General features: G+C 32.9%; 1 protein-coding gene across 1 annotated transcript; it reads left to right on the plus strand.

Moving 5' to 3' along the window:
• Window positions 1–11266: 11266 nt before the first annotated feature.
• LOC112020603 (polyol transporter 5) lies at window positions 11267–14563 on the plus strand. The gene is made up of 3 exons (XM_024053158.2): window positions 11267–11567; window positions 12152–12372; window positions 13327–14563. Exons 1-3 carry the CDS (start codon window positions 11417–11419, stop codon window positions 14428–14430), a joined length of 1476 nt encoding a protein of 491 aa, XP_023908926.2. The 5' UTR covers window positions 11267–11416; the 3' UTR covers window positions 14431–14563.
• The last annotated feature ends 1672 nt before the right edge of the window (window positions 14564–16235 follow it).

Raw genomic sequence — 16235 nt, forward strand, 5'->3', positions numbered from 1 at the left:
ATATTCAACTCCACTATTTTTTGAAGTCTAACTAATCATTTTAATGTGGGACGAGAGATAGCAGATTGTTAGTAAATTCATGGATGCCCCTCGCTCTGTCTATTATGCAGCCGTTTTTTCGGATTCTCTGATATCTCAAGGCACACTATATCAAGATCTTCACTACTCCTCTTAGCCTTCTTTCGAGCTTCATGCTTATTCAGATGCAGATTGGGCAAGTGATCCTACAAACCGATGCTTCATCACAGGTTTTTGCTTCTTGTTGGGTACTTCTCTTGTCTCATAGCGTAGCAAGAAGCAGGGCGTTGTTTCTCATTCTAGTATCAAGGCTGAGTATTGTGCCCTTGCTGACACCATCGTCAAGCTCGTTTGGCTTCAATGGCACTTGGTTGACATAAATGCTCCACAACTGACTGGAACTCATCTTTATTGTGATAATCCTAGTGCTATTTACATTGCTGATAACGATGCCTTTCACGAACGCACCAAGTATATTGAAATCGACTGTCACATCACTCATCGGTATCTTAAGAATGGAAATCTCTAGTTGTACTTCATCTCCTTTGCTGACCAACTTGCTGATATCTTCACCAAGAATCACTTGCCTGGTTGTCTTCTAAATCTTATATCCAAACTCTAGTTGGCTTTCTTCTTGCCACCTTGAGTTTGAGGGAGGAAGTTAGTATATGTCAGTCTAGTACACTGAGCTTGGCCTAGTGTATTGTGCTTGTGATGCACTCATATTACTCGTATTTCACTCATACGACACTTTATATAAAGTTCTCTATTGTACAGTGTTACACACATCATATATACAGTTTAGTGTCTCTGTATCTATATTATTAACATGTATCCTAGTGAACTTTTGAATTTTCAAGTCACGTTTATTCTTTGCATTTTCTCCTAGGTCCTGTAATGTGTTCTTATTGATTTTGAAATTGCTTATTGTACTGTATAGGCGGTAAATTGCAATGGTGGAAATGTTTTAGGTTATTGGCAGTAGAGATCAGCGAATTGGTCTATTAGTTCCACTTGCAGAACAAGTGCTAAATGTCATCCTCATCCATTTCCAGGATAGGTGGACTTGAAAGCAAAGATCCATTCTTGTCTTCATTTTTTCTTAATGTCATTTAGAGATTGAATGTTGTTTCCTCGGTTAATTTTTTTTATTTTGTTGGCAGTTCGTCAAATCAGATGCAAGTGGAACCATGAAAACAATTACTTATGGTGACAAGTCTGACTTAGGGGACGACGTATCTGTAAGGTTGAATTTAATCAACCATCTAATTGGCTTTATTCCGTGATCAATTTGCTTGTAATTTAGCACTTAGTAACCCTGTATTTAGGTGGGAAAATTGTAAGGGTAGTGTGTGAGAAGATGTGAAGAAAAGCTCAAGAGTGTGGAAGAAAAACAGAGTCTCGCAACTAGGACTCGCGGGTGGTTCGCGACTGGCAAGCCGCGAAAGGCAGTCACGTGAGAGGCACACTGGGAAGCTGAAGGGTCGCGCCAGCTGTCACGCTACAGGACAAAAGTTCCAATCTGGCCAGGCCGTTACGTCGCGACTTGATTTCGCGACTTGGCCAAGCCGCGAGATCAAGTCGCCAACTTGCCCTGTTTGGCAAAAACTGACGTTTTGCATTCCCTTCTCACCCTACTATATATACACCCTTATACCCATCATATTGAGAGAGCTTCCAGAGAGAATTTTGTGAGAGAAAACCCTAGAGAAATACAAGATTGATCCATCCCCAATCTTCATCTAAAGAGACTCTACAAATTCCTCTACTCTCTTCCTCTCCATTGTCATACCCTTGAGAGGTCATTTACCAAACCCTTGTCTCACCACACCCACGTCTGTGAGAAGGTTCATTTGGTGCTTTGGGAAGCAGTTTGGAAAGGAACCAATATACATTGGTTGATGCTATGGTCAAGTAGCGGAATCCGGGAAGCTAGAGAAGAAATAGGTTCGGCGTAACCTCGTTGGAGCAAGAAGCTTGGAGGCTTAGGTACTTGGGTAGATTAGGCTTGGAGGGTCTTCTGTTGTTCATGTATCCCAACTACATTCTTTAGTGGATTATTTGACCGCTTGGAGGGCGGCGGAGAGGTTTTACACCGAGGACTTCGGTTTCTTCTTCGATAACACATCGTGTGTTGTCCGTGTGTTTGCATCTTCTTTCCCTTTACATTTGCCTTATATTTACTGCTGTGGATGTGTTTATATTTGGCTTAGATTGTTCTATCAATTCTGTTATAAGCTTGTTATCATATTCCGCACATAAATTGTTTGATATAAAGCTTGAATTGGTATTTTTGTTATTTGGGGTCTAAACATTCAAAGGTGTTTTATACCCTTTTTGAACTTTCAGTATCTGTGTTATGTGGAGAGCTAATCCCAACCTTAGAACGGCTTGAATTACTAAGTGAGGTATGCTTCTTTTTACTGGTTACAACTTAGTAGCCTCAAATCAAATCAAGGAAATTAATGTGCAATAATTTTATGTAGTGGTCATCCAATGTCTGTTTCGTTCCTTCCATTAGCGTTTGTTTAGTTTTATGAATTAGCATTTGTGAAGGAAAAAAGAATCCTTACCTTCAATGGATTGAGGATCTGATATTGAAAGAATATCAAGCCTTCCACTAGGAACAACATGTTAGTAGGACAAGAAGCCAGAAGCAAGAGCTCTTTTCAGTCCAAGATAATAAAATCTTGAGTTTGGTTTTCCTCTCCTAGTATGTCAAGGATCATCTGTGAGATCCATCCTCACCCCCCTTCCCCCTCCCCCTTCTTTTTTGGGGACTTTTTTTTTGGGTGTGTGAAGAAAGCATTTCTGAATACTTAAGCCACTCTTTCATTTTAATGGAGGTTCGGTTGTAACAAGGCTTGGGCATTGCTGTGGTTTTTAGTTTGAGACCATTCTTCAAAAATTAAATGCCAATGCTAAAATCTTTTGGTTTGGTTGTAGTGTTGTCAGGGTTCATGTCATATAAGTCATTAGTATTTGCGCTCATGGATTTTAGAATTGGATATTTACCCGGTGGTGGTTGTAGTAGGCCACAATCTTAAGGTGGTTCGAAAATTAGTGACTTGAAAATTCAAAAGTTGGCTTTATGAGAATGTTTCATGAAATAGATGGAAGATTTTCATTGACCTGAGGGAATCGCGTCATTGTTGATCTATTCAATATCTTGTATAGTTTGAATGTATCTATTTGTATTTTTTATCCATTTAGTATTTAGTCAAATCTTTAAATTGTCAGTTGATTTTGTTTATATGAATGTAATTCTTCTCACAGTATCTTGTGTCGGTTAAACATCTCAAGATTTTGTATCGTGCTAGTGCTTGTTTACCTGGTTTGAGCCTAGTGAAAACAAAATCTTCAAATTCAGTTTTTGGGTTGGTATTACTTTCGTTAGGGATTGAAAAGTTTATTCATTTTTTGATTAGTTACAGCTATTCACGTACACTAAACTATAGGGAATGCAAACATCTTAATTTGAGAATAATTTGCATTATTCAATTCACTGTCTAAATTAATAGCTTAGTTCTCAATTATCCTTCCTAAACTGTGAACGTATTAATAATGTGCAATTAAAATTATATATATATATATATATATGTATGTATGTATGTATTTTTTTTGAACATCTAACTTTGAGATTAAGCTATCCATTAATTTGATAATTTGGACACTAAGTTAGGGATCTTGTAAATCAATCTCAAATTAAGTTATTGATTGTGAAATTTTGAAATATAAGGCTTTACCTTGTGTCCTGATAATTTATTGAGCTAGCCTCCGTGATTGTTTTATAGTTGCTAAACCGTGGACCATTTGGTGTACAAAGCTTTCCTTATTGCAGGGGGTCTGATAGAGGTAATTGGTATATAGTACGCAACCCTCACCTATAATTCTTTTTTAGAAAGGTAGATTCTGGGACTAGAACACATGACCTATTGTTTGTGTGGAACATACTTATCTAATCAATTAGGAGCCAACAAGAAGAAACAATCCCTATCATTCTCAAGTTAAGGAAATCTATCCTCTATATTTACTTTGACTTTTCGATTATTGTGCAAACTATTTGTAGATTTGGGAACTTGGGCAACTCAATTGGTGATTATCTTCGTCACGAACAAAGTTTCTCTCTAAATTAGGGGTGGTAAAATTGGACATGACCCGCGAACCCAACATGAAATTAGTATGCTATGGGTTGAGATTTAATGAGTTCGTATCATATTCAGGTTGATACGATTGATCTGTTTAATAAATGGGTTGGATGAGTGTTCATCACATGAAACCCGTTTGACATATCTAACCCGTTTAATTAAATGACATTTTACTAATATACTCTTCAAACTCTATGTATATAAACTTATTACTACAACAAAAGTGGACTATGGTGACGAAATCTAGTGAAGATAAACAATTTCGTCACCGAATGATAACATTTAGTGAGGAAAAGAAGAATTCGTCACCAAATATTATAAAAATTTTAAAATTGGTGACGAAATCAATATTTCGACACCAAAGAGGTACCAATTGGTGACAAAATCAATATTTCGTCACCAAATATGTACAAATTGGTGACGAAATATTTATTTCGTCACTATAGGTCATGAAAAAAAGGAAAACCTCGGGTGACGAAATATTCATCTCACCAAAGACTTACCAGAGGTGACGAAATTCTAAATTCGTCACCCAATATTAGGATGTAGGTGTTTTTGGTGATGAAATAAATTTTCGTCACCTATTGTTTAACCAAAGACTAACCGGAGGTGATGAAATTCCATATTCATTTTTATAATTTCGGGCTATTTTGGTCATTTTTTAGGTTTAGAGGTATTTTGGTTATTTTATAAGTTTTAGGAGTATTTTGGTCATTTTTTAAAGGTTTTGAGGGTATTTTCGGTTATTTTTTAGGTTTAGGGGGTATTTTGATTATTTTATAAGTTTTAGCGGTATTTTGGTCTTTTTTTTAAGGTTTTGAGGGTATTTTCGGTTATTTTTTTAGGTTTAGGGGGTTATTTTGGTAATTTTCATATTTCTAGTGTATTTTGGTCATTTTTAGGTTTTGGGGAGTATTTCAGTAATTTCTTAGGTTTATGACGTATTTTTGTCATTTTTAAGTTTTAGGGGGTATTTTGGTTATTTTTTGGTTTAGGGGGTATTTTGGTATTTTATTAGTTTCCGGGGATATTTTGGTAATGTTTTAAGTTTTAGGGGTATTTTGGTAATTTATGATTTTAGAGGTATTTCGGTCACTTTTTAGGTTTAGGGTGCATTTCGACAATTTTAGAGGATTTTCGGAGTACTTTGGTTATTTGCAAGTTTTAGGGGCAATTTGGTAATTTTTTTTATTGGGTAATTGGATGGGTTGGGGTTTACCCTTAATAATTTGGTTGAGTTAGGTTTGGGTTAGATTTAATTAGTTAAATGGGTAATAATGGGTAAATGGGTAATATCCAAACTGTTTGCACCTAATAATGGGTAAATATCCAACTCTTTTGAATATGAGTGTGATGAGGACAAATACGTGCAGGTAAAACTCGATTAGGATCAGAGCTTACTGTCTTAATAATTATCTCATGTATGTAATATATATATGTATATTTATATTTATTGTCTTTCTCGTAATGTGTAAATTTCACGCAAAGATCCTTAAGAGTCTCATTCTTATTGTTTTGTCCTATGAAAGTTCCTTGATAACCATGGTCTCTCTCTCTTGTATGATTAAGCAAGCATAAACCTTAGCAAAAGAAGAAAGAAGAAGAAGAAGAAGAAGAAAGGCATTGACAATAATATAGCTTGTAGGTAGACATCAGGAACCTATCACATAAGAAAAATGTTGCATTATAGTAATCATCAATTATTTGTATGGAGTTAATGGACAACCGTGCCTGTTTTTATTTAGTAAAAGATTCGCTTATTAGGTAATTTGTAGCCAAAAAGTGTTAGATGAGTGTCTTTCTCAAGTCGAAATATTAAATATGGGTTCAAATGAGTCATATAATTGTTTCCTTTGAGTTCAATTTTTTAGCATGATGACATATATCTCCAACTTAACCCTAGCAACTCTGCCTAGAAAATTGTAGAATCAGATGAGTCATCACCGAATTATTAGTAAAAAAAAATTTCATGATATTATATCAAATATATAGCTAACAATTTTTTTTGAATTGCAATTTCAAATGAAACGAGTCAAAGAAATGTACGTGTACGTGTTTCCAACTCTTTTGGATATGGGTGTGATGATGACAAATACGCAGGGTAAAACTCGATTAAGATTAGAGCTTCCTGTCTTAATAATTTTCTCATGTATATAATATATATATATATATATATGTATGTATGTATATATATATCATCTTTCTTATAATGTGTAAATTCCACATAAAGTTCCTTAAAAGTCATTCATTCTTATTGTTTTGTCATATGAAAGTTCCTTGACAACCATGGTCTCTCTCTCTTGTATGATTAAGCAAGCATAAACCTTAGCAAAAGAAGAAAGAAGAAGAAGAAGAAAGGCATTGACAATAAAATTGCTTGTAGGTAGACATCAGAACCTATCACATAAGAAAAATGTTGCATTATAGTAATCATCAATTATTTGTATGGAGTCAATGGACAACCGTGCCTGTTTTTATTTTGTAAAAGATTCGCTTATTAGGTAATTTGAAGCCAAAAAGTGTTAGACGAGTGTCCATGGTTGAATGGTTGGAATAGAAATAGTTTTTAAGGCTCAAATGTGTTATGATATGGGCTCTCATTCAACGGACCTCTCATGATGGCCTAAGAAAAAAAGGGAATTCCCGAATGACCTTTGGCTTAAGGCTTGTGTAAATTAGGAATGGGTAATGCTTCCGATACAAATTATTTTACAAATTATTGATGTAATAAATTTTTACTGATTCTCATTTGTACCTATTACTGACATTATTTTTTTATTTTTTTTAACTTTCTAAAAACTACCCATTATATCTGGAGTTTATAAAATAGTACGTGGTTTTAGCATTTTCTTTTAAGAATTTAGGAAGATGTTGAAATTTTTTTTAATTTAATGCGAAGAGGGTTCACTCCTGCCAGATATTTATGAATCAAATGGCTAACATTTTGTTGATTTTTATTATAATTTTCCCGATGCCTCATAATTATTGATTCCTTGACCTTACATCCCCTTAGAAGGCCATTCCTATGCTCCTTGTCCTATACTACTTTTCAACGATCACTTTTTTTATTACTTACAAGTGAAGAAGGCCCTAGCTTGGAGAGTAAAAAAATACTGAATTCTCGATGATTGAACTCATATCCTTCCAAATGAGAGAGCACAAAGATCACCATTGGGTCAAAAGCTCCAAGTTTTTCACCAACACATGTTAAGTTATCAACGGTTGTGGCCTAGTGGACCTGATAAATTTCCAAATGCAAACAAGAAAAAATTAACTGCTTGTAGTAAACAAAAACAGCTCGGCAATAATAGATCATAAAAAAATAATAATAATAAAATAAAATAAATGAGGGGCTGCAAATTGAAAAAAGGGCTAGTCTCTCTCAATCATAAGTATAAAAAAGCTTAACGAGTGGTTCCATAATGAATCTGATATATCAGCCCATCTTTGTTGACCCGGAAAATATGACCACACTTGGCTAAAGCCGTAGCTTGACAAATAATATAAAATCATTTGATTTCAACTCCCCATCCTTCTCTGTTTCTGTCTTACTCATGACTTGCCTGACTTAAGAAAAAGCAAACTGAGAAGTTGATGCTATGAACTTTGTTACATGATTATGGACTTATGGCCTTGTGGCTTATGGTTGATGTAGTTGAAGTGTACGTTTCGTGCGGTTCTGTGAGACATGGTTGAAATGTATCTTATCTTGTAATTATCTTCTTTTAAAGCTCATATCATTTACATTTGTTTTTGTTCTCAAATTAATTCTATATAATTTTTTTATCCTACTTGTAATTACTTTTAAGAAATAAAAAGTAAATTTATAATGTATTTCTCATATATCTTGTATATTCAAGAATTGACATATTCTACCATAAAGTAGGAGGTAAAATTCTCACATTTTATGAAAATTGTAGTAATTCTCAAAAATTTTGTTAGCCAACCAACTACATTTTTATGAATTCAAATTAACAATTCAAGTTTCAAATTCTTACTCATCAAACCGCAAATAAGTTGTTAGAATTATGTCCACCCGTTTTTAAATGAGTAGATTAGATTTTGTAACATCATTAATAATTTGAATAAATACTAAAACAATACTATATACTTTAGAAAAATTGTTGAATACTCAAAGTGTATTATAAATAAATACTTCCCACTCTTATATGCATTGTTAGTCCCACAATGTATTTAATTAGTGGACCTCACTATTGTGTGAGATGAGAGAATATACGTTTATAGTACTCCCAAAATATTATATAATTACTCTATTCTTTAAATAGATACTAAAATCTTATCCAAGTTTAAATGTTGACAAAATAGTGAAATCTAATCCACTTATTTCATAATTAATGAATACGTTCTATAAAAGTTAACATGTGAACAAAATGTTCTACCCATATCAAGAAATTGAAGAAACAAATGTGATGCATGGTAGAGCCTTGGTAGAGGCTTCTGCTTTAATTATATAGGAGTAGATTAGATTAGATTTTCAACAGGAGAACATTTTATTTAGTAATGATATTGCGTAAAATGATAAAAATATCTTGACTTAATTTTTGGTATGAGTTTAATTTCATAATAGCATTGAATTTTTTTTTTGGGGGGATAAGAAATATCATTTAATTTAAGCAATAATATAAAAGCCCATTTATTTAGAAAAAAAATTAAAAACATCCAATTAAATGTATTGACACATGAAATTATGAAGGTGGTTTGAGGAGATAAAGACCCAATAATCAGTGAAATGAATTATATAAAAAAATTGACCCTTGGCAAGTAGTTAACAAATAAATTTGATATTAGTACAATATTCCGCCACATATCAAGCAATTGAAGAAACAAACGTGACACATAGTAGAGGCTTCTGCTTTTTTCTTTTTTTTTTTCTTTTTTTTTTAATTATACCATATATATTTTATAATAATTATATATACTATATATTAGATTAGATTAAATATACATATTTTGATTAAAAATAATTGAAAATTATGGGTGTTATAATTTTTTTTTTTTTTTGGNACATGGTTGAAATGTATCTTATCTTGTAATTATCTTCTTTTAAAGCTCATATCATTTACTAAAACTGCAATAATCTAGCTCATAAGCCAATGAGTCAATTAATATACGGATAAAGTTTAGCATTTTCCTTAATTTCATCAAATGGTTAGATTGTGAAGCCTATATCATTTACTGAAACTGCAATAATCTAGCTCATAACCAATGAGCCAATTAATATTCGGATAAAGTTTTAGATATATGAAAGATATATATATATATATATATATATATATATAGAGTACTCAGTTCGCCCCCCTTTTACCCCTTTTTTGGTCTTCAAAAAAGAAAGATATATATAATTTCATTATTAATATAACAAATGGTTAGATTTGAGGAATATAATTATCCTAGGTTAAATTCGGTGTTATAATTTTTTTTTTTTGGTATATAATGTTGAATCTGTTGGTTTCCAATTAAATTAAAGATTACTAGAGTACTGGGATCTGGAAATAGAATCACGAGTTCAAAATGTTTTAGCAAAAGTTAATCCAAATAATATTTTCCTAAGTTCAAGAGAATCTTTTTCACTTTAATTTTTATTTTTATTTTTAAATTCTTTTGATTGGAACAGCAATGTTTAAAATGGGAATCATCATCATCGTCGTCATCATTATTATTATTATTATTATTATTATATCTGATGGATTGAAAAACCATATGTCTGGGCTGGCTATTATTGTCCTGTCCCTACTGCATTGACATCTAGTTCAATGAATTGCAATTTGCAACGTGATCAGAAAGACCCAAAAATCAAAACTGTCATTAAACGATAAAAACGTATTTTTGTCACTGGATATTGTATTAGGGTCATGACAATGTCAACTTGCACTGATTACCTTTTAATTTTTTGGCTTCGAGCTGGCTAAAATTATTTAATTAACAAACTTCATGGATACCATTTGCATGATGAACATATATATATATATATATGCAGCCCCTTAAATAGTAGTATAGATATATTATATAACCCATTATCGATCCCTTAAAATCTAGACAAATACGAAAACACAAAATCAAACTTTTTTCAGGTATATAAGTATGAGTTCCATAAAGCTCAATTAATAATTCTTTTTTACACCATAGATAAAGTTGATCTTTTATTACTTAAATTACATTTACACCAAAATGAAATTTAGTAATATCTTGATATGGAGTAATTATTTATTATTTAATAATAAGAGAGTAGAACATTACTAAATTCATGATGGGATTCACTATTTATATAAGAAAAAAGAGTACCTTGCTGTAGTACTATGAGAGTATTTAATAATTTTCCCTAGATAATGGTAATCATAAAATATATGTTATAAATTCATTATTTTGTAAATAATTAATATTACATCACCTAATTTTTTTTTATTGAATAAATTCTTTGAACCCAATGTTGGATTACATGTTTTTTATATATGCATGCCAAATTTCATATTAGTTAGATGTTTTTGTTTTTTTTTTTTTGAGGAACAGTTAGATGTTATTTATTAAACTCACATTTTATATATAATTTTAAATACAACAACTTGACATTTAAATATTTAATAGATTAGATAGTTACTGATTTTTTTATTATCTTGAAATTTTACATGGACAAATGGTATAAAAAATCTAAACCAATAGTGGATTTGTTAATTAAATTTTGTATCTAGGTGGAGTAATTACTAATTAAGCTCCCCTTTTCATGTTATTTATTAAGAACCTCTCTCTCTCTCTCTATGAATATTTATTATGTAATTAAAAGGGACCATATCTGGATGTATTTGATATTTTATTTATAATAACATACAGGTTATTAAAATATATATTATACGCTCGGCAATTACAGCTGCAATATGGTGTATCATATTCATGCAAATTAAACAAAGTTGTGGTACTGCGGGTCCACAATGTTTTACTTTTAGTCAGTGACAATGAAACAGACAATTACCCTTTTTTTTTTTTTTTTGGGAAGAAACAATTACGTAATAACATAGCTAAGAGAGTCATTTATTGGACTTTAGAGTCCATGGTGATGCAAGCATTTGGTCTATATAAACACACTATCTGAACCTCAAATCACCACCCAACCTGCGCGAAGTTCATGGCCACTTGAATTTCTCTCCAAAAACAACACCACAAATTTGAAGCAAAAATCCCTTGTGGCCATAAAAGCCTCTCTTTTATCCTCAAATCTCTCTCTATAGCTAACTAATATGGCTGACCGGAAAGCCGAAACTAATGCCATTTCCGGCCAACCCCAGAAGGCTATTATGGATTTTGATCCTCCAAAGAAACCCAAAAGAAACAAATATGCTTTTGCTTGTGCTCTTTTGGCCTCCATGACTTCTGTCTTACTTGGCTATGGTCAGTAATCTTCATCTATGGCTTGCTAATAATATACATGTTACATATTTTTTAATACGTTTTTTTCCAATTCACTTGTCTCAAATGTTTTCATTATGTCCTGTTATTTTTCATTCAACTTCCTTTAGCTAGTGAGTTTCCATTTTTGTGAATGGACACTGTACTTTACCCCAAAACATTGGTAACTCTTCATAGATTTGGTTTGCCACTAAACTCAACACGTGTTTAAAATAGTCACGATCAGATCTTAAAGCACTGGATGAAAGTTTTATCATATTTTCAATAATCTTTTTTTTCTATTTTCAATAATCTTTGTCTCACATGTTTCATGACGAAACATACTTTTTTTTTTTTCTCCAAAATATGTTATTTAAGATAGTCACGTTTAGATCTTAAGCACTGTACAGAAACCTTACCTTACTTTCAATAATCTTTGTCAATTATGTTTCTTGACAAAACATACCTTATTTTCTCCGGAAAATGTTGTTTTTGAATATATAATTGCGATATTGCAATCATACCAATACAAATTCACTGGATCTTTACATTTTGTTCATATGTATGTGTTTGTTTGTTGCTTTCAGATATTGGTGTAATGAGTGGAGCTATGATTTACATCCAAGACGACCTCAAAATCTCAGACGCACAGATTGAAATCCTCGCCGGAATCCTCAACCTTTACTCACTCATAGGCTCATGCGCCGCCGGCAGAACCTCCGACTGGATAGGCCGGAGATACACCATTGTCTACACCGCTGAGGTCTCTCCGGCTTCCACTCGTGGCTTCCTCACCTCCTTCCCTGAGGTTTGTGGTGCAATATATAATTCTCTTAATTAAATTAAAACCATACAGCTTATCTCTACTTTGCTTTCAAAGAAAAATAATAGTGTTTGGATAAGTTACTTTGACAAAAATGGAATTACACAACTTCTTTTTTTTTTTTTTTAAATACTTGTGTGCAATAATGCAAATGGGCTCCTGTTAAATCAATCTGATAATAACCTTTTACTATCAGAAATGAACGTTATAAGTTAAAATTTTATAAAAAATAAAAAAATACAAGTATATAAATTATATATAGTATTAAAAAGTTAAGATCTTATATCTTTTTATATTTTTAACAAAAAGTATATTAGAAAAAAAATTCCATAGAACAACTCTTTTCGATGTTGAGAGCTTGTGACTTAAATGGGCCTTTCCTCTTCAATGATACCTCTTTTTTAAATGGATTGAAATATCATAAGTGATATAGGATTACTAAAAATATTATTAAATAAATCTTGTAAATTGATATATCTTTTAATTATATTATTAATATGTCATTAATCACATATTTTGTCACCTTAATTTATAAATTTTTGTGGATAATTGGCAATCATTAAAAAATTTTCCAAAATAATTTATTATGAATAAAAATTAACCACGTAAATATAATTATTATTTTATTTTATATAATTAATGTATAAAGCTTGTAATAAGAGTAATAATTTTAAGATCTGAAACTTCTTTCACCGTTTTTTGTCTTTTGCTTAGGAAAAAAAGGCAATTGCTTGCCAAATGATATTATTATAAGATTGATTAAACTACTTTCACCAATTGGCTTGACTTCAACGAGCAAAACAGTTGATTGCTTTTCCAAAATGACATTATTATTAAATATTATGGAAACTACGTTCACCAATCAAGAAAAAAAAGTTCTTACTTATTGTATAGTATAATCATAAATAATAGTAATAATTGACTTGGCTTAATACACAGGTGTTTATCAATGCTGGCATATTGTTGGGGTACGTGTCAAACTACGCATTCTCAAAGCTCCCAACACACTACGGATGGCGTGTCATGCTAGGAGTGGGTGCAGTCCCGTCTGTGATACTGGCCATCGTCGTTTTATGGATGCCCGAGTCACCTCGCTGGCTAGTCATGCAGGGTCGACTCGGTGACGCGAAGACAGTTTTGGGCAAAACCTCGGACTCAAAAGAAGAAGCCCAAATCAGATTAGCGGATATTAAGGAAGCTGCCGGAATTCCCGAGGATTGCACAGACGACATCGTTCAGGTCTCAAAACGCAGCCACGGCGAAGACGTCTGGAAAGAACTGCTCCTCCGTCCTACGCCGGCCGTTCGCCACGTTTTAATCGCAGCCGTCGGAATCCACTTCTTCCAACAGTGTTCGGGGATTGACTCAGTGGTTTTGTACAGTCCTAGGATCTTTAAAAAGGCTGGACTCAAATCCAACAACCAATTGCTACTCGCTACTGTAGCCGTTGGATTTGTTAAAACGGTGTTCATTCTGGTTGCGACTTTTATGCTTGATAAGGTCGGACGGCGACCGTTGCTTTTGAGCAGTGTGGCAGGGATGGTATTCTCACTCGCCACCTTGGGATTTGGGCTCAAGGTGATTGATCATTCTGATCATAGAGTCACGTGGGCTGTGGCGTTGAGCATAATGATGGTGATGTCTTTTGTGGCATTTTTTTCAATTGGGATGGGACCCATTACGTGGGTCTATAGCTCTGAGATTTTCCCGTTGAAGTTACGCGCTCAAGGGACGAGTCTGGGAGTGGCAACGAATAGGCTGACAAGTGGGGTCATATCTATGACTTTTATCTCGCTATACGATGGGATTACTATTGGTGGGACCTTCTTTTTATATGCTGGATTTGCCTTGGTGTCATGGGTGTTCTTTTATTTCATGCTACCCGAGACGCAGGGTAGGACTCTTGAAGATATGGAGGGGCTTTTTGGTAATTTCAAGTGGAATTTTCCTAAGAACAGGAATAATAATAATATTAGGGAAGTTAGTAATGGTGGTGGTAACGGTAATGGACCTAACGGTCAAGTTCAGTTAGGGACTAAGTAGGTAAGTTAAAGGTTGGGTTTGGGTAAAAAAGGGTATTAATGATAGATATGTTTTAGCTTTTCTATCATAACAATGATGTGAGATGCAGTAACGCTGATGTTATGAATAACAAAGATAAGATAATTTCCTACTATGTTTCTTTGTGTTTTATTGTGTACAAGTTTGGATTGGTTTGTCATGTTGGAGAAGATTTAAAATGTGCATTAAAAGCAAAATGGGGTATACCAATAACAAATAATGATGAATTCTTTAATGCCCTTATGGAATTAGCCCCTACTAAACAAATGGCAGTAAGTGTAACATGAATTGGGGTCCTATAAGCTATAGTTTTAGCTGAGAATTTGGGAACAAAAACAAAGGGGGAAGGAGCGCTCCAATAATTGGGGAAAGTAAGGGAAAGTGGCAATTAGAAATGTGCTCTCTAGTCTCTACCTAACTAACAATGGATGACATTTTCCATTTGATTGGTTGGTTTCTTTCACATGATGAGCAAGAGCAATGGCTATTGTGTTATTATCTTTTTGGTCCTACTCCTACCTTTCTTTATTTCTATCTCTCTCTTTTTTTTCTTTTTTCTTTTTTTCTTTTTTGTGAACAAGGAAATTTCGTAATGTGATCAGTGCGATGTGGTGCCTCTTAAAACTAAGACAAGTGGATTGATTGAATTTTATTGCCAACAAAATAGAGAAAAAGGGACCTTACATTGCTTTCTTTCTTTCTGCTTCTTCTTTTTTTTACTTTTTTTTTTAATCTTTGAAATAAAAGTTTCCTACTTTCTTTTAGGCCGGCTAAGAGTTATTACAAGACAACACAGGTGATCATGGCCACAGTGGGGGGTCTTGGTCTTTGTGGTGGTTAAAGTCTATTTCATCATCTGATCTCTGGCAAGAAGGAAAATGCATGTTAGGCTTATTGGGATATTTATTAATTTGTATAAATTACATGCGTAGAACGTTGTAAATTTTTAAGGGTTAAACAGTGTTTTCGATTTGGATTTTTGTTTAGGTAATCATGTTGTTCAATTCATTCTTAAGATTATAACATTCTGGAATAACGCAAAAAAAAAAAATCACCAAGATAATGATGAAGTAATCCATGGCTCTCTTCTCAAACAACGGGGAAGAATATACCTATTTTTGGAATTAGAGATAGTTATGAATGTTATAAATAAGGATAACAAATGAGATCCTTATCAGAATATCAGCATTAATAAGTGCATTTTTTTGACCGTTGGGTCTACTTAAATCCAATAGTTTAGAAAATGTAAAGAGTTACACCAGGTGTAACTTGAACTCATCTCATTTTTTAATAACCTGTATGTCATTATAAATAAAAGAGATGAATTCAAATTACACCTGGTGTAACTCTAAAGAGTTACACATTTTCTAAACCATTGGATTTAAGTAGATCCAATGGTCAAAAAAATGCACTCATTAATGCTGATATTCTGACAAAGATCTCATTTATTATCCTTATTTATAACATTCATAGCTATCTCTAATTCCAAAAATAGGTATATTTTTCCCCTATGTTTGAGAAGAAAGCCATGGAGGTGGAAGAGCAATAGAGGAGAGAGAAACGTGTAGTGGATGAGAAAGAGAGAGTAGAGAGAAAAATATATCTATTTTTGGAATTAGAGATAGGTATGAAATGTTATAAATAAGGATAATAAATGAGATCCTTATCAGAATATCAGCATTAATAAGTGCATTTTTTTACCGTTGGATTTACCTAAATCTAATGGTTTAAAAAATGTATAACTCTTTTAGAGTTACACCAGGTGTAAGAGAGTCATTTATTGGACT

This window comes from Quercus suber, unplaced genomic scaffold (assembly GCF_002906115.3).
Source record: "Quercus suber isolate HL8 unplaced genomic scaffold, Cork oak 2.0 scaffold_116, whole genome shotgun sequence".
NCBI classification, from domain to species: domain Eukaryota; kingdom Viridiplantae; phylum Streptophyta; class Magnoliopsida; order Fagales; family Fagaceae; genus Quercus; species Quercus suber.